The sequence below is a fragment of the Myotis lucifugus genome, unplaced genomic scaffold (assembly GCF_000147115.1).
Source record: "Myotis lucifugus unplaced genomic scaffold, Myoluc2.0 scaffold_246, whole genome shotgun sequence".
NCBI classification, from domain to species: domain Eukaryota; kingdom Metazoa; phylum Chordata; class Mammalia; order Chiroptera; family Vespertilionidae; genus Myotis; species Myotis lucifugus.
In genome coordinates this window covers 1,283,691-1,301,832 of record NW_005871294.1, presented here as the reverse complement: position 1 = coordinate 1,301,832, position 18,142 = coordinate 1,283,691, and the positions used below count along the sequence as shown (strand labels likewise).

At 41.1% G+C, this 18,142-nt stretch overlaps 1 protein-coding gene across 1 annotated transcript; it reads left to right on the top strand.

Moving 5' to 3' along the window:
* The first annotated feature begins 43 nt into the window (after positions 1-43).
* On the top strand, positions 44-10,694 carry CHMP5 (charged multivesicular body protein 5). Its single transcript, XM_006098779.3, has 8 exons — positions 44-277; positions 1,386-1,490; positions 2,827-2,873; positions 4,515-4,608; positions 4,745-4,816; positions 6,310-6,418; positions 7,687-7,799; positions 10,012-10,694. Exons 1-8 carry the CDS (start codon positions 209-211, stop codon positions 10,060-10,062), a joined length of 660 nt encoding a protein of 219 aa, XP_006098841.1. The 5' UTR covers positions 44-208; the 3' UTR covers positions 10,063-10,694.
* The last annotated feature ends 7,448 nt before the right edge of the window (positions 10,695-18,142 follow it).

The following is an 18,142-nucleotide window of genomic DNA, read 5'->3' as shown; positions in this document are numbered from 1 at the left end:
CCTGCTGACTTTCTATCCAGCACCTCCAATCTCCTGGAGCTCTTCTTCCCCGGAAAAGGCCGAGCTGAAAACCCGACAAAGGGATCGGGAAACTCCGAGAGGTACAGTGCGCTTGCGCACTGGGAGCCGGAAGTCAAGACCGAGGCGGTGTTGTCTCTGCTTCCGTTTCTGGTTTTGCTCCAGTGTTTGGGTTTTCTTCGCCGCCAAGATGAACCGATTCTTCGGAAAAGCGAAACCGAAGGCACCGCCGCCCAACCTGACTGACTGCATTGGCACGGTGGGCGCTTGACCACACATAGCTAGGCTTTGGGCCTCTGAACCCCTTTACCCCACCCACCTCCCGGCTCCCGGCTCCTACTCCTCCACCCCATTCCCGGTCCCGGGCCCATTACTCCTCGGCCCTTTCCACTCCACCTTTGTTCCTGTTACCCAGGTCATTCCTGACGCCACAAACCAGGGACCCCTGGCCTATCGCTGTCTCCCCCAACTGGCACCTGACCCTTGATGCCCGCTGCCGCATCCACTCGCTCTTTCCTTATACCATACACACTTCCCACTTTGTCATTACCCCTCTTTCATCCCTCTCCCACGTCAGGACTCCCTTGACATCCTAGGTCAACATATCTGTACCTGATCCTGGATCTCAGTAACAAAATTCAGAAACCTGGTCCTGGACATTAAGCCACCACCCTCTATCTAGGGAACAGCATTAGAGCTCCAGCTCGAGCCAGTCTACAGCGCACTAGCTCATTTCACACACCTGGTTGAGTCACTAGCCTGACTAGTTTCTGATTCTAGGGAAATTGCACTTAGTCGAGTGACTCTCAAATTATTTTTCTGCCCAGACGCACTTGAGGGAGACCCTGGAAAGTCAGAATCTGGGGGATGGAGTATAGTGTATAAACCCCCCCCCCAAAGTTTCTTTCTGGGGATTCCACCCCACCCCTTTGGGCACATGCTGGTAAAGAGCCCAGCCCGCCTCCAAAGTGTTTTCCACCCTTCACCATGTGATCCTCTTTATTTTTCTTTTCTTCCTCCATATTCCTTTCTCTCTTGCTTCTTCTCCTGTAAGTATCTATCAATATAAAAGGGTAATGGACGGTTACCACTGGTCCACTGAACAACAGGTGGACCAGTTGCTATGATGCGCACTGACCACCGGGGGGCAGACGCTCAACGCTGGAGCTGGTGGTCAGTGTGCTCCCACAGCCAATCTCCCGTGGTCAACCTCCCACTGCCCGCCCCGGACCGGCTGGCCAGATGGGCCCCTATCGGCCCCGATCGCCAGCCAGGTCGAGGGACCCCCCACCCACCCATGCACAAATTCGTGCACTGGGCCTCTAGTATTATAATAACGACCACTGCCTTTTATTTTTTCCCTTAAGGTGGACAGCAGGGCAGAATCCATTGACAAGAAAATTTCTCGACTGGATGCTGAGCTAGTGAAGTATAAGGATCAGATCAAGAAGATGAGGGAGAGTCCTGCAAAGGTAAGGTAGGCAGGAGCTGCTGTGACAGCCTAATTTAAGCACCTGTGGAAATAGCACGTGGTGAGGGGCTGGTGAGAGATACAGAAGGCATGCTCACAGTCTGGTAAGTAGAAAACCTATGTGAGGGAAGAGAGTTTACAACCAGATATGAGATGGAGACTGGGGCTTTGATCTGATGGAGAGAAGATACTGATCACATATCCAAAAGCATGTATGTGGGAATTAGCATATTCTGCTGAGAAAGTGGCAAATCTGGAGAGAAGGACCGAGCCATGTTCAGGCATAATGAGTTGCCAAGCTGGTCCTGTTAGATAGGTGTAATAGACTGATTAAGGAGTAGCATGCTGGGAAAAAAGTGGCCTTGATAAAGTCACCTAATTTCTTATTTTCCTCTTCTGCTACATAGAAACAGAATACTATACTAAAGTGCATGGATTGTGGATCTAGAACTACCTTTGTTGCTTCCATCTTTATAACATTAACCGATTGAGTGAGGACAAGTTACTTAGCATCAATGAACCTCAGCTTTCCCATCTGTAAAATGGGGATAATATCTACTTAATAGTGTGAGGATTAAATTAGGTAATTCATGTGACCTACAAAGTACTGTGTCTAGTACATAGAAACATTCAGTAAATGTTGGGTATTATTAATATCTGTGAAGTAATAACATCTGCTTTCCCTTCATTAGAGGAGACAAATAAAATGATTTATGGAACCATATAGAAAGTGACAAGGGAAGAGATAAGCTTTCCTCAGACATTTTAGTGGCAGGAAAGCTCATTTAGATTTGATGAGATGAAAGCTTAAACCATGGTGGTAGTCAGGAGAATGATATGATTCAATTTGAAAGTGAGTTCTGACAATCAGTCATAACTGTTCATGAAGAGACAACAGAGAGAGGAAAGGTAAAGTTGATATGAAGGTTTTCATATAAGAAGTGAGAGATCGATGGGGCCGTTGTTAGTCATTTCCAAGGAGAGAGCAGGCTGAGGAGTTTGTGTGTGTTTGAGTTTGAGTGGATAGCAGGATGTCCAAGTTGGGGATCTCCTAAGGTAATTGGATATACAAAATCAGCACTGTTGGGGCTGAGGGTGGAATAAATATACACTAGGAAAAAGACATGCAGTTCATTCCCTGAGATATGGGATGCAAAGGGAAAGAAGAATTGAGGCTTAATGACTGTGCTTGCGAGTTGAAAAATAATGCAGGAGACACCATATCTGCTAATTTGAAGAAGAGAATAAGTAGATATGTACATTTGGGGATATGGAAGATTTATTTTACCATATATATACTTTTTACTTCTTTTCATTAAAATCTATTTTCTCCTCAGAATATGGTCAAGCAGAAAGCCTTGCGGGTTTTAAAGCAAAAGCGGATGTAAGTTATATGCATAATCTCCTTTCTTTCACAGGTTTGACCAAAAGAAATGATCTTCCATCCCCTCAGGTTTTTATACCATTTTATAAGCATTCTTCATGTAATTACAAATTTCATGTACATATAGAGTTAGCTGGCTTTTTCTTCCCCTATATATTCAGCAACATCTGTTGTAGCACCATCCATTAAAAAAATTTTTTTTACTCCTCACCCTATGATATTTTTTCTATTGATTTTCAGAGAGAGTGAAAGGGAGGGAGGAGGAAGAGAGAGAGAGAGAGAGAGAGAGAGAGAGAGAATGAGAGAATCTACAGGTTGCCTCCTGCACGCTCCCCAACCAGGGGCAGAGAGTGAACCCGCAACCCAGTTACGTGCCCTTGAATGGGAATTGAACCCACGACCCTTGGGTCCGAGGGCCAATGCTCCAACCATTAAGCCAAACCAGCCAGGGTGTACCATCTATTTAAACAGAACTTTTTGCTATGATAGGGATGTTATATTTATGCTGTGCAGTTCAAAATCTTTTAGCCATGGGTGGCTATTGAGCACTTGAAATGTGGCTAGTATGACTAGGAATTGAAGCTTTAATTTTATTTAATTTTAACAGTTTAAGTTTAACTAGCCATATGTGACTTATGTCTTCTGTATTGGACTGCTCAAATCTATAGGGTTTGGTTCTTCCATTATTTATTTAATTAGAGTGTGCCTTTTAAAGTATATATATATATATATATATATATATATGCATATATATATTTTTATTGATTTCAAAGAGGAAGGGAGAGAGAGAGATAGAAACATCAATGATGAGAAAGAATCATTGATTGGCTGCCTCCTGCACGCCCCACATTGGGGATCGAGCCTGCAACCTGGGCACGTGCCCTGACGAATCAAACCACAACCTCCTGGTTCATAGGTTGACACAACCATTGAGCCACGCCACCAGGCTAGAGTGTGCCTTTTTAATTTTTGTTTGTAAAATTGGGAATCTTGGATATTTGTTCTCTCCCACCAGGAGATTTAAGGGTCCTTAAATAGTCTTACTCTTTGCCCCAGAATTCCACTTCTGGGAATTTAGCATAGGAAATAATGTAAAACATTATAAAGACACATATATATTAACACCTTGTAGCAACAAATGTTATAATATTAAATGGAAAATAGTGTTATAACTAAAATACATACAAAAGAAAAAGGCTGGAGGGTTGCATCAAATGATATTTGGTTAGAGCAGTGATTTTTCAATAGGCGCGCTGCAAGACTTTTTAAAACATGCAATACCTGACAAGTCAGGAACACTGACCTCTTTTCCCTTAGATTGCCAAATTAAAAAATGACAACAGCCAACATAACAATAGTCATCTGGTGTGAATGAATCAAAATTATATCTATTTTCTTATTAGATTGGCAAAAAAATATATTTCTTGGTCTACCGCAGAATTTTAGTAATTAGTTTATGTGTGCCATGAAATGAACAAGGTTGAAAATTGCTGGGTTAGAGTGATTGTTTTGGCCAATTTTATTGTATATTTAATTTAAAAACTTTTTAAAAAAGAAAATTCTTATTTAGTATTAGACATACTTTCTTCTTGAGGATTTATATCTGTCTCACATTTGCCATTCTCAATTTACTCTACAAAGGTATGAGCAGCAGCGGGACAATCTTGCCCAGCAGTCATTTAACATGGAGCAAGCCAATTACACCATCCAGTCATTGAAAGACACCAAGACCACGGTACTTCCATGGCACCTTTTCCCGTGATTTTATTTTATTTTTGTACTCTTGTGCTCTTTCCCGTGGTTTTTAAAAGACAGTTTAACCAGCATGGCTCTTTAAGACATTGTGTTTTTTTCTTAACCTTTTTTTTTAGGTTGATGCTATGAAACTGGGAGTAAAGGAAATGAAGAAAGCATACAAACAAGTGAAAATTGACCAGATCGAGGTGAGATATATACTGGCTCTGCAAGAATGCACTAGTTTCTGAAAGAATCCAAATGAATGTTTATGTGATGGGAAGGGCACAAAAGGGACTGACCTTTGGGCCTGCCATTTACAAATAAGTAACTTTGAGAAAGGGCACCTGAGGTCTCACTTTCCTTGTTAATGCAAGGTTCCTAATTCCACATATGGCTAGTATGAAGATGAAGTAAATGAGCTGGTGTATCTACATGCACAATGCCTGGCACATAATAAGCACCAATAAACACCCAGTTTTCTGTTACTTCTAATTCAATGATTTTTAGTCTGTTTTCTCATTTGTAAAGTAGTTATGTTGCTGTCCATCTCCTAGGATTGTCATGAGTGTCAAATGAGGAGATACATGTAGAATGCTTAAAACAGTCCTAGTGTGGAGTTGGTTCTCTTTTCTAATAATGTTCTTTATATTTTTAATAATGTCATTAGGTCCTTAAAATTAGCATTTCTCTTGAGATCATGTTTTGGCTGGGACGTGAGCCCCAACCTGGGGCAGGGAGTAAACCTGTAACCCAGGTACTTGCCCTTGATGGGGAATCGAACCTATGATCCTTCCATGGGCAGGCTGACATTCTAACCACTGAACCATAACGGTCAGGGCTTTTTAAATTTTAAATGTTTTTTCCATTTTACTTTCTACCCTTTATTTGGAAAAACAAACTTCTGATTTGGGGGCTAGGAAAGTGTTTTCAAATGTTTTGCATTGCTCTAGACCAGTGGTTCTCAACTTTCTGGCCCTTTAAATACAGTTCCTCATGTTGTGACCCAACCATAAAATTATTTTCGTTGTTACTTCATAACTGTAATGTTGCTACTGTTATGAATCGTAATGTAAATATCTGACATGCAGGATGGTCTTAGGCGACCCCTGTGAAAAGGTCATTGACCGCCAAAGGGGTCGAGACCTACAGGTTGAGAACCACTGCTCTAGAAGTTCTGAAGTGTAAGTGATGCTGATTTGGGCCTTCTGCAGTATCAACGCTACCCTGTTATATGGAGTCTTCAGTAATGTGAAAAGTACATTTCCATGCCTCTGGTTCTATTTTATTCATCAGTTTATTTTGTTCATTAGATTCCTTGTTCATTTATTATTATTATTAGATTCAGTTGTTGATAGATAAGTATTTATTGCCATTTTATTGTTCATATTTTTTATTTTTAAAAAATACTTCCTTAAGCTCACTTTCTTTTAGTTTTGATGAGAAGGAACATGCAGGAGTTTCTTGAACCTGTCCTTTAGTGGAGCATCTGCTCAGCTGTTGACTAAAAATAATCACTAGCCAAGGACTGAGGTAAAAGAGGGGAGCTAACAGTTGTTGAGAACTTGTTATGTGCTCTGCATTTTTTTGTACATCATCTTTTTAAAAATTACTTCTTTCTAAGTTCAGAGGAGAGAGTAGGGGCAAGAGGCAGAGTAAAATGGTAAAAAATGAATAAAAATCGTGTCATATATTCCTATAGGATTTACAAGACCAGCTAGAGGATATGATGGAAGATGCAAACGAAATCCAAGAAGCACTGAGTCGTAGCTATGGCACTCCAGAGTTAGATGAAGATGACCTAGAAGCAGGTAAAGTTACGGGAAAAGCAATGCATCTGTAGCTTTAGAGTCTGAAAGGAGCAACTTCCTGGGACCTTTCCCCAAATGCTAGAGTAAATTCCTGTGAGGGTTACTTGAGAGGTAGTTTATGGTCCAGCCTTTGGGAAGACAGCTTGTGTGGCAGCCACATTGGACTTGCATACTCCACCTACAACTCTGGGATGGACAAGCTCTGAAGGAAGGTCCACACAAAGGCCTCTGCTGACCAGTGCTTGGTATCTAAACACTGCCTTTCCCTGCTGTTTTCCTTTTGATTTTGGTCTCCCTATTTTGCTACTGGAACTCCTGTCCCTCAGAATAGCAAAGCAGATCAAGAAACAGTAGTTGATAAATACTATTGTGCATCTACTATATACCAGACACTGTTAGGTTTGGAGATTCAGCATTGGAGAAAACAAATATGACCCCTGAATTCATGAAGCTTCTTAAGCAGGGATAAGAAACTGCTTCTTTCAAGTAGTTAATTGCAAGAGCACAAGTGGTTAGAGAAGTATGGGATATCATGAAGCACATAACTGGGGAATCTAACATATTTGGGATATGGGACCTAAAGGATGAGTAGGGCCCTGCCGGCTGGCGTGGCTCAGTAGTTGAGCGTTGACCTGTGAACCAGGAGGTCACAGCTTGATTTACAGTCAGGGCACATGCCTGGGTTGCAGGCCCCATCTCCATGTTCTGCTTTTGCCTAGAGCCTCCCCAACCCCACTCATTTTTTAATTTTCTTATTTCCCATCTAGAATCTCCCCTAATGAGTCTTTGCCTGCTATTATTGTTCCTCCTGGGCACTTTCTACTCACTTTACCATATACTTTTTTGAAAAGCCTGATTCATGTAATGATCACGTGGTATACAACAATTTCTGCCTATTTTCATTCTCTTCTTTCAAGTTCATCAATAAATGAGAGAATTTTTTACATTTAATATTATCAGGATTTTCTAATTTGAATTGGTCAGCTGATAACTATAGATTCTTCTCACGAAGACTGGGGGCCTTATAAACCCATGAAGAATGGTTGTTTTGTTTGTTTGACTTTGATTTTTGTTTTTCGTAGATTTTATCACATCAGTTCCATAGAAAATTTCTTATAATGCTAATCTTTTATTTTGAAAATAGAAATTAATAATCCCTTTTCCTTTGTTTTTATATGTTCATCTAATAAATAATTGGGCTTTCTTAACACAAGCTGCCAGTTTTCTTGGTTCCACACTTTTTTTTATGTTGACTATTTCAATTTCAGAGTTGGATGCACTGGGTGATGAACTTCTGGCAGACGAAGACAGTTCTTACTTGGATGAAGCTGCATCTGCACCTGCAATTCCAGAAGGTGTTCCCACTGACACAAAGAATAAGGTGGAAGCTTTTTCTGTTTGTAATTTCTATGCAGATCATAAAGGTTTATGCTTGATCACCAGTCTGGGATTCTAAAAAGTACTATTAAGTTAAAACAAGGAAAGACTGTCTCGGTCATTATTTTGAGTGCCCTTGAAAGCCCAGTTCTCTCACATTGGATTATGAACAGGCTGTGTAGACCCAGGAATGTTTTTAGACAATGACAATTTATGTAATATTACAAGTTACCTTTGTTGTGAACTTGCACTGAGTGCCTTTTAAGTTTTAGACATTTCCTGGAAAAACATCAGCAGCACATGCATGAACTGTGCTAGGCTGCAGAGTAAAAGAAAGTTCTACTCTCCAGGAACACTGGTTAATTAGAGGGTGGATGTTTTTAAACTAGGGATTAACAATTTAAGTATAAAACCTAATGTAGAATGATTCTAATTCAATACGGTAAAAGAAGCAGGACACTGGATTGAAGTCTGCCACTGACTGAGACCTTGGCAAATCACTTAGCTGTTTCGAACCTCTCTGGTCCTTGCATCTGTAAAATACAGGTATGATCTCACACAATTGTTGTGCAGATCAAATTAGATCTTGTATGTAAGGGGTTTGTGAACTTAAAGCCCTGTCCAAAGTGACAAGGTTATTATTATTATAAATAGAGGCCTGATGCACAAAATTCATGCAAGGGGCTCGGCCCTTGCAGCCCCGACTTTGTCCAGATGGTCATTCTGCTGTCCGGTCTAATTAGCATATTAGCTCTTTGTTATCTATAATAATAAAAGCGTAATATGCTAATTAGACCGGACAGCTGAATGAGGGCCGAGGCAAGCCACCACAGCTGCGAGCGCCGAGCCCCTTGCATGAATTTTATGCATTGGGCCTCTAGTGTAGGATAAAATTTTGCTGCATATGAAATCCTGCTCATTCCATCTTAGATCCTGATTCCATCTTAGTTGCCACTGGACATTTACAGTGCTGGTGTTTTTCTTATCTCCCAACATGCACAATGTAGTTGGCAGAATACTTGAGTGGAAACCAGTCTCAGCTCTACCTTTATTCACTGTGTAACTTTGAGCAAATTAGCAATTCATGTCTTCTCTCTGAATTTCATCAGTGTTTTTCCACCTGTAAAATGTGGGCAGCAAAAAGTGGCCAGATAATTTCTCAGGTCCCTTATAGCTGTTTTCTGTAAATGCTTGTCTTCCCTTACTCTACTCCTCCCATCTGCCTTGAGCTTGAGGTCATCTTACCTTTCTTTCCCTCACACCACCCCCACACCTCTGGCCACTTCAAGGTTCCAGGTGCATAGGTTGTTTTTTATCAGCACACGTGAAAGAATTTTTATGAATACCACCATAGCCCACCTTTTTAATTCCCTGAAGCATGTATGTTAGGTCTACTTCTAGAAGGTCACATGTTCCTAAGTTAAAGTGCTGTTGGGATATGGTTTCTAAATTGATAGCAGTATCACTGCCTATAAGTTTGTAGGACAGTATGTTATGGCGGTAACTGCCTGTTCTGGGGCACTGCTCCTTCAAGGATTTGGGAAGTTATAAAAGTTAATTGCTCACTTTAGGGATCAGAGTGAAAATGGGAATCTGGAGGCAAGGACTAACTCCTCCTGGACCCTCCCAGCCCTGTTTTCCCCTTTCTAGATTTACACTGCAGTTTCTTTCTGTTTCTGTTTCTCTCTTACTCTTCCTTTACCCTGTAAAGATCACCTCTTTGATCTCTTCTAGTTCTTGTCCAGGTTCATCACTTCCTTCCTTACCTTTCATAAAAAAAAATCTCTCATCTTCTGATTTTGATTTTTATTGATTAAACATTTGGAGATGAGTTTTAACTATTAAATATTTGTAATCATTTTTTTAATCAGTTGAAAAATAGTGGCACTATGAGAATATTATGCTAAGTGAAATAAGTCAGGAAAAGCTAAAGAACCACATGATTTCACTCATGTGGGATATAAAACTGAAACTCATGGGCAGACAACAGTGTGGTGACTATCAGAGGGAATGGGGTAGGGAGGTGGTAGGGATGGAAGGTATACTAGTAGTTTGACTTTGGGTGGTGGGCACAAAGTATACTATTTAGATCTTGTATCTTAGAAATGTACACTTGAACCCTATGTGATCCTATTCGCCAATATCATCCCAATACATTTAATAAAAATTTTTAAAAAAGATAAATAGTGGCACTAAACATTGCTTCCTTTTTACAGGATGGAGTTCTCGTGGATGAATTCGGATTGCCACAGATCCCTGCTTCATAGACTTGCATCGCTCAAGTACATCTTGTAAAATAAATACATATTCTGGGACTAGGAAATATTTATCTTTCCAAATTTATCATAACAGATTATGGTTTCTTTCCTTTCTTTGAAGGAAAAGTTAATTACATTGCTCTTTTTTTTTTCCCATTAAGAGACTCAACATTTGGGTGATGCTTTCTTTGTACTAAATTTTTATTCCTTTTCTCTTAGGAAAGACTAACTTACTTAAAAGTATCAATGGGCATGTATGATTTCATTCCTATAATTTGAAATAAAATCAAGGAAATGGGACTCTTTAGATTTTATGATAGTTTAACTCCATTATCTCAAATTGACCTGATAAAATTGATAAGGCAGATGGGATTTCTGGGACTCTTCATATTATGATTCAAAATCATTTGCGGTATTATAGGTGGTTAAAGTGATGGCCTTTTTTGATGAATATTGTTGTGTCTTGTGAGTAAAGCATACTGTGTCCAGTATTGGAATGGAATTAATACTATGTCATGAGTGGATGGTTTTATTCTATGGTTCCCTCAGTATTACAGCTTGACTTGTAACAGTAATGAATATTTCTTGATATTTAATGTATAGGACATTTATTTATACTCAATAAATATTTTTCAAAAGGATATAACTTTAATAATATCACTTTCGCCTGAAACCTCCGCTGTAGAAACCAAATTTAATATAATTTTAATGTTGCCTGGCCAGTGTTGCTCAGTGGTTGAGCATGGACCCATGCACCAAGAGGTCATCGGTTCGATTCCTGGTCAGGGCACATGCCCGGTTACGGGCTCAATCTCTGACAAGGGACATGCATGGAGCAGCCAATCAATATTGGTGGTTCTCTCTCATCCATGATTCTATCTCTCTTTCCCTTCCTCTCTCTAAAAATCAATTTTAAAAATTTAATATAATTTTAATGTCACTTCAGCCTAAAAACTCCACTACAGAAATCGAATTTACCCGGTGGCATTGTGGTATAGAGGAAAGATTGAGGAATAATCCAGGCTTGGGCCCTGGGTCTGCTATGTAATAGCTACTAGGTAGCCTCCTCACTTCTATTTCCTTATTAGTAAAATTGTGCTTACCTCACAAGGCTCTTGTGAGGAATAATGGAGATAATTGTCATGAGTACTTTGTTAACTGCAACATACTATTTTCATATGAGGATTTATTAACAATAAAAAAGCAGGGGCTTCTTTCTTTTCTTGGGAGTGCTACAGCAAGTCCAAATTCCTGCCTGATTTCAGGATCTTTCAGGATCCATCCTCCTTTCCACACTCAACTTTTCACCAACAACATTCCCTCCTCCACCTTGCTGGGTGCCTCACAATGCCACATGCACCAGCCTTTCATGTGTCAGCAGTTCACAACAGAATTGAGCATAAAATACAGAGTTCCCGTATACTCCCTTCCCCACACATGCACAACCGCACCTCCCATTCCAACCCCACAACTATAGACATTCTGTACCGGAGTGGCACATTTGTTATAATCTATGAACCTATATTGATAGATTTTATCTCAACGTCCATACTTTGGGTGGTGTACAGTCTATGGGTTTTGACAATATACCTACCATTGAAGTACCATACAAAATAGTTTCACTGTCCTAAAAATCTGTGCTCTGCCTGTACCTCCCTACCTCCCCCTGAGCCCTGGCAACCACTGATTTTTTTACTGCCTCCATAGTTTTGCCTTTTCCAGAATGTCATCTAGTTGAAGTCATACAGTATGTAGCCTTTTTACATTGGCTTCTTTCACTAAGTAATATGCACCTAAGTTTCCACCATGTGTTTTTTTTGGGCTTGATAGCTCATTTCTTTTTAGCACTGAATAATGCTCCATTGTCAGGACTTCTTTTTAATGTAACTATTTACAGCTATAAATTCCTATCTGACCACTGCTTTCATTGCCTGTCATAAGTTTTGGTATGTTGTGGAAGTGCTGTTTCTGGTGTATGGTAAATGGGTACATGGGCTCCTTTCCATGCTCCAGCTCCCTCTCCCACCCTGCGGGAATACTGGTATCGTGAAAACCCTCTGTAAATGGACTGTGAGACCTTGGGAGCCTGGCCAGCTCCTTGGCCTAAGAAAGGCCACAGAGAAACTGCTTCTAGATATGACCCAGATTGCAAACAGCTAGTGTTTTATCTAATACAGCTTGTTCTCTGGCACGTTCAACTCCCAACACCTCCCTACCCCCGCACCCACTGGCCGCAGGCTAGATGGGACTGGTGGAAGATTGCACTGGTCAGCCACCACCAGTATGCACGTAAGTCCTGATAAACCCATCTCTCTCAAAGCCAGTCCTCCAGTTTATTTATTTGGAATCCACAAACAATATGCTAAGGTTTTTTTGAACCTCAGCTCTTTGCATAAAATAGGAAAGGCAGAATAAATGTTTATTCCATTTATTTACAAGTTTTGAAAATAATGAATAGGTTTCCTAGTGCACCAGTAATAAATAAATTATTGCCTTTCAGTTCCAAATTTACCTTTTTGCCTGCTCTGTGAAATGGATTTGGGCCTTTTAAATATTTATCCCTTTCCTGCTCTTAGATATTAAGCTTTGTCAGTAGAGGGCACCAGAGAGAGATTGCAGGGAAAAAGGGGTTTGTTTCCTGTTTCTAGTTAGGCTTCTGTGCTCTGGGCAGCTTCTCCAGTGTCTGGCTCCTGTAAGGCCTATGGCTTCTTCAGCAGCTGGCTTTTTCAGTGTATGGTAGCTAGCAGCCAGAAACAACTTCTGGCATCCCCCCTCAGGTGGTTTGTAGTGGAGTGTCTCTTGTGAGACACCTCTCTATACATGGCTCTTCCCAACACCCTACAATACGTAGATTTATGGCAACCTCTTTTATATATATACTAGAGGCCCAGTGCATGAAATTCATGCACTGGGGGGTGGGGAGGTCCCCCTTAGCCCAGCCTGCACCCTCTCCAATCCGGGATCCCTCTCACAATCCTGGACCACTGGCTCCTAATTGCTCGCCTGGCAGTCGGACATCCCTCTCACAATCCTGGACCACTGGCTCCTAATCACCCCTCACTGCCTCTGTGTCCCTAACTGTCCCCCCTGCTGGCCTAATCGCCCCTCACTGCCTCTGTGTACTGGCCTGATCACCCCTAACTGCCCTCCCTTGCTGGCCTGGTTGCCTCCAACTGCACCCCCCCTCCAGCCTGGTTGCCCCCAACTACCACCCCTGTTGGCCTGGTCGCCCCTCACGGCCCCCCCGCTGGCCTGGTCGCCCCACACAGCCTGCTGTTCAGTCATTTGGTCGTCCCTCACTAATCCCCCTGCCAGCCTGGTCATAGGCAGCCATCCTGTGAGGACATGAGGGTTAATTTGCATATTACCTCTTTATTATATAGGAAGGATATATATGTGTGTGTGTGTGTGTGTGTGTGTGTGTGTGTGTGTGTGTGTGTTAGAGACCTGGTGCACAAAATTCATGCACTGGGGGGGGGGGGAGGTCCTTCAGCCCTGCCTGCGCCTTCTCACAGTCTGGGAGCCCTCAGGGGATGTCCCACTGACAGCTTAGGGCCCGGAGGAGCGGGCCTAAGCCGTCAGTCGGACATCCTTAGTGCTACTGTGGAGGCGGGAGAGGCTCCTGGGGTGATCTTTATTGGACACTATCTCAATCAACCTTAGAGGTAGGGGCTATTCCTTATATTGCTAATCCTGTATTCTTTTAGAGTTCTCTTTTGATTCTTTTATTTAGTTAGTTAGTTAATTCTCACTGGGGGATATTTTTCCATTGATTTTTAGAGAGGATGGAAGGGAAGGAGGAGAGAGAAAGAGTGAGAAACATCAGTATGAGAGAGACATATTGATTGGTTGCCTTCCACACACACACACCCCAAGTGGAGTTGGGATCGAACTGCAACTCAGGTTCGTGCCCTTGACTGGGAATTGAACTTACAACCCTTTGGTGTGTGGGCCACTGAGCCACACCAGCTCTTTTGGTTATTAACCAATCCTTATTACTCCAGTCCCCTGTTATAGTTAATATGTCCTTAAATAAATAATTCCTCTCCTGTTCAAATTACTGTGCAGTTCTTCTCTCCTGAATGGACCCAGACTGATAAACTTGGTAATTTCTAAAGATGATAACACGTTTGTTTGATGAACTGATCTGTCAAAATTAACAGACTTCATGGAAGATAAAAATTGAAATGTCTAAAGCTGACAAGGAATTGATATCTATCATATACAAGAAACCATCAGCAAGAAAAATAGAGCAATGAGCAATGGAAATGAATAAGCAATTTAAAAAGAGGAAACAAATGTCATTAAGCAATGTCAGGCTCATTACTAATCAGAAACAAAATAGGAAAATGAGCAATGGATATGAATAAGCAATTTAAAAAGAGGAAACATAAATGTCATTAAGAAATGTGAGGCTCAGTAGTCAGAAGCACAAAATAATGAGAGCACATTACATCTATTGTTTGGAAAAAGTTGGGAAACTATAATGGTTATATCTGAAATATACTTGAGATCTTTCCTTTTTTCTCCACATTTGCTGTCACTCTAGTCAAGGCCACCATCATATTCTGCATTTGCATAATACAAAAATGTAACTGGTCTGCCCACTTCTATTCTTGCTCCCCACAATTCACTCTTCCCCTAGGAGCAAGAGAAATCCGTTAAGTGTATCTTTGCTTAGAGCCTTCCTATCGCTCTTGGGATAAAATTCATCAGCATGGCCTGTGGGTGATCTGCATTATCTCCTTAACCACCTCTGCAATTTCATACTGTGTCCCTCTCTTTCTCACTATTCTCCAGCAAATATTTTAATACCTTGAAGACTTCAAGCTCTTTCCTTCCTCATAGATTTTGCATATGCTATTCCCTCTGAATCTTCACATAGCTTTCTTTTTCTCATCCTTTGTTCTACTGAAAGAATCCTAGTTACATTCTCTCTCCCTCTCTCTCTCTCTCTCTCTCTTTATTTATTTATTGATTTTAAGAGGGAGAGGGAAACATTACTTTTTGTTGTTCCACTTATTTATGCATTCATTGGTTGAATCTTGTATGTGCCTGACTGGAGATGGAATCCGCAATCTTGGTATATCAGGATGACACTCCCAACAACTGAGCTACCCCACCAGCGCTGGCCACATTTTTCTGAAAGAGATCCTAGTAAGTCTTAATATTGTTATTCTGTTAGTTTATTTCATAACAACAACATAATTTGTAGTTATTTCACAAATGTTAATTTGTAAATATAAACTACTTAGTTTTTACCTGGCCAGTGTGGTTCAGTGGTTGACCCAAGAATAAGAGGTCGCTGATTCACATTAAAATTTACTTTTTAGAGAAACAGCGTTTGACACTGTCCCACACTAGAGATTGAAAGGCATAGCAGATCTACCTAATACATAGTCACAAACCCAAGCAGGGAGCCAAAATGAGACAACGAAACAACCTCTAAATGAAAGAACAAGAGAGTTCTCCAGAAGAAGAGATATGAAATAGATATAAATTTATCTGAAACAGTTCAGAGTAATGATGGTAAAGATGCTCAATAGCATGAGAAAAGATATAGTAACTATGAAAACATAAAGAATGACCTAGCACAAATAAAGAACACACTGGAAGGAATACACAGCAGATTAAGGGAAGCTGAGGATCCAATCAGTGAATTAGAAGACGGAGGTAGAAAGAATATAGGATTTTTAGTATTGCATTCATAAGCTGTATACTAGGTTTGTTTGGGTAACAATGTGTTTTTTTTCATTATCTTCCAGATATTTGGATGATTAAATACAGGGGTGGGCAAATAACTATTAATAAATAATAATACAAGAATAAACTGTGTTTTGTGTGCTCACAACTGTAAAGCCAAAAAAAATTTACATTTATCTCCCCTACTATTTTTTTTTATATTTTATTGATTTTTTACAGAGAGGAAGGGAGAGGGATAGAGAGTTAGAAACATTGATGAGAGAAACATCGATCGGTTACCTCCTGCACACTCCCTACTGGAGATGTGCCCACAACCAAGTACATGCCTTTGACCAGAATCGAACCTGGGGCCCTTGAATTCACAAGCTGACGCTCCATCCACTGAGCCAAATCGGTCAGGGCTATCTCCCCTACTAGACAATTCTTTTCATGACAGCAGGAACCATGTTTATATTTTCTCACCATTTACCTCTAGCACTTTAGTGCTGGGGTCCAGCCCCAGCAGGTCCAGGGGTTCCCAAAGGTGTGGACGGAGTCGGCGAAGAAGGAAGGACACGGAGGCAGCGTTCAGGTGGTCAGCATGGTTGGGTTCTCTCTTTTTTGTTCTATTACATCTATATTTATACTATTTGATCCCATAAGCATGCCTCTATAATTACAGCATGGTATGTTTCGGAAAACCTTCTACAGTTCCTAGTTTCATTTCCATAATCCTGTCTATCTAGTTCTGTTGATTTTAATCTTGTCTAGGTTAATCTCTGTGTTCCATTATAAGGGCTATTCCAAGGTCACTATTCTATTGCTCTACTGATAAGCTACAAGGAAGTGACTGAAGGAGATTATCCTACCCAGTAAATGTTATGTTCTCCCAGCCTCGCTGCTTGCCTTCCCTGGGACTGCCCTGTGTCAGTGGGTCTCCAGGGGTATAGGCTTTGGTGCTGTCCCTGGTGGGCAGACCCCTGGGGATGTGGGCCCAACAAGTCCCAAATTTATTGCCAACAGTCTTAGTCCAAGTTCTTCATAAGTAGTACATGGTATTTCTGTAACACTAGGGGGATTTACTGATTTATTCTCTTCCTTAGTCCTGTTAACCCCTAACATGGGGAAACAACTTTCTCGGGGAGGTGGTCCTGTTTAAAACACATAGCGCTTAAGAGGGGGAGCAAACATATGTCATATATGCCAGGTCCCTTGAAACATAAACTGTGCAGATGTTTCTTCCCTGCAGCGACTGCATCAAGCAGCAAGGGTGGATCGGCTTTCAGCAAATTCCCCCATTTAAAAAAAAAAAATACATTTTATTGATTTTTTACAGAGAGGAAGGGAGAGGGATAGAGAGTTAGAAACATGGATGAGCGAGAAACATCGATCAGCTGCCTCCTGCACACCCCCTACTGGGGATGTGCCCGCAACCAAGGTACATGCCCTTGACAGGAATCGAACCCGGGATCCTTTGGTCCGCAGGCCAACGCTCTATCCACTGAGCCAAACCGGTCAGGGCAAATTCCCCCATTTTTATTTTTTAAATGACAGCGCGTGTAAATCAGCGGCCACCTCTCAGATTGGGTTGTTTAAGACTCGGAAGAAGACTTGTTTGTGATTTTGCTAACAGGTCAGTCGGAGGCTTAACCCTATATCGGCTCCCCACACTTTAAGTGATGCCTGACTGAGACAGAGTACTCATTAAAATGTGTGTGAATGAATGAATCCATTTCCCCATTCTCATGAAAACCTGGGCCAGTGAATTACTTTACAAATGTAGATGCTTCACACTTAAAAATGTTGTGTTCTATTCTGTAATGCAACAACAAAACAAACACTCCACACATTCACTTAAGTTTTTATATTTTATACTTTAAAAACTATCAGCGCCTCCAAACTTTCCCCCTCATGTTGTATCTCTCCTATTTGTTGTCATCTGCCCGTTCACCATTCCTAACATGTGGTTTACCGTTTTCTGATTTGTAAGAGCTTTTTGTATATTACCCGTTGTTTTGCACATCGTTTGTCCCAAGATTGCCTTTTGACCACTTAATTTTGTTTTATTTTATATATATGTATATATTTATTTTGTATTGACTTAAGAGAGAAAAGGAGAGGAAGAAATAAAAACATCAATGAGAGAGAATCGTTGATTGGCTGCTTCCTGCACGCCGCACACAGGGAATTCAGCCCATAATCCGGGCAACCCAAGCGAACATGGAACCGGGGGTCCCCGCTCCACCACCGAGCCAGGCCAGCTGGGCAGTTTGGTGTGTTTTTTAACGTGAACTACTCTAGATGATGTCCGAGCTGACTTCAGAAGACTAAGGGAAATTGGGTGGGTGGGAGAGCAAGGGGCATAGTAGGTGAGGACAGTGAATCTTAAAAACGAAAACCATGATTA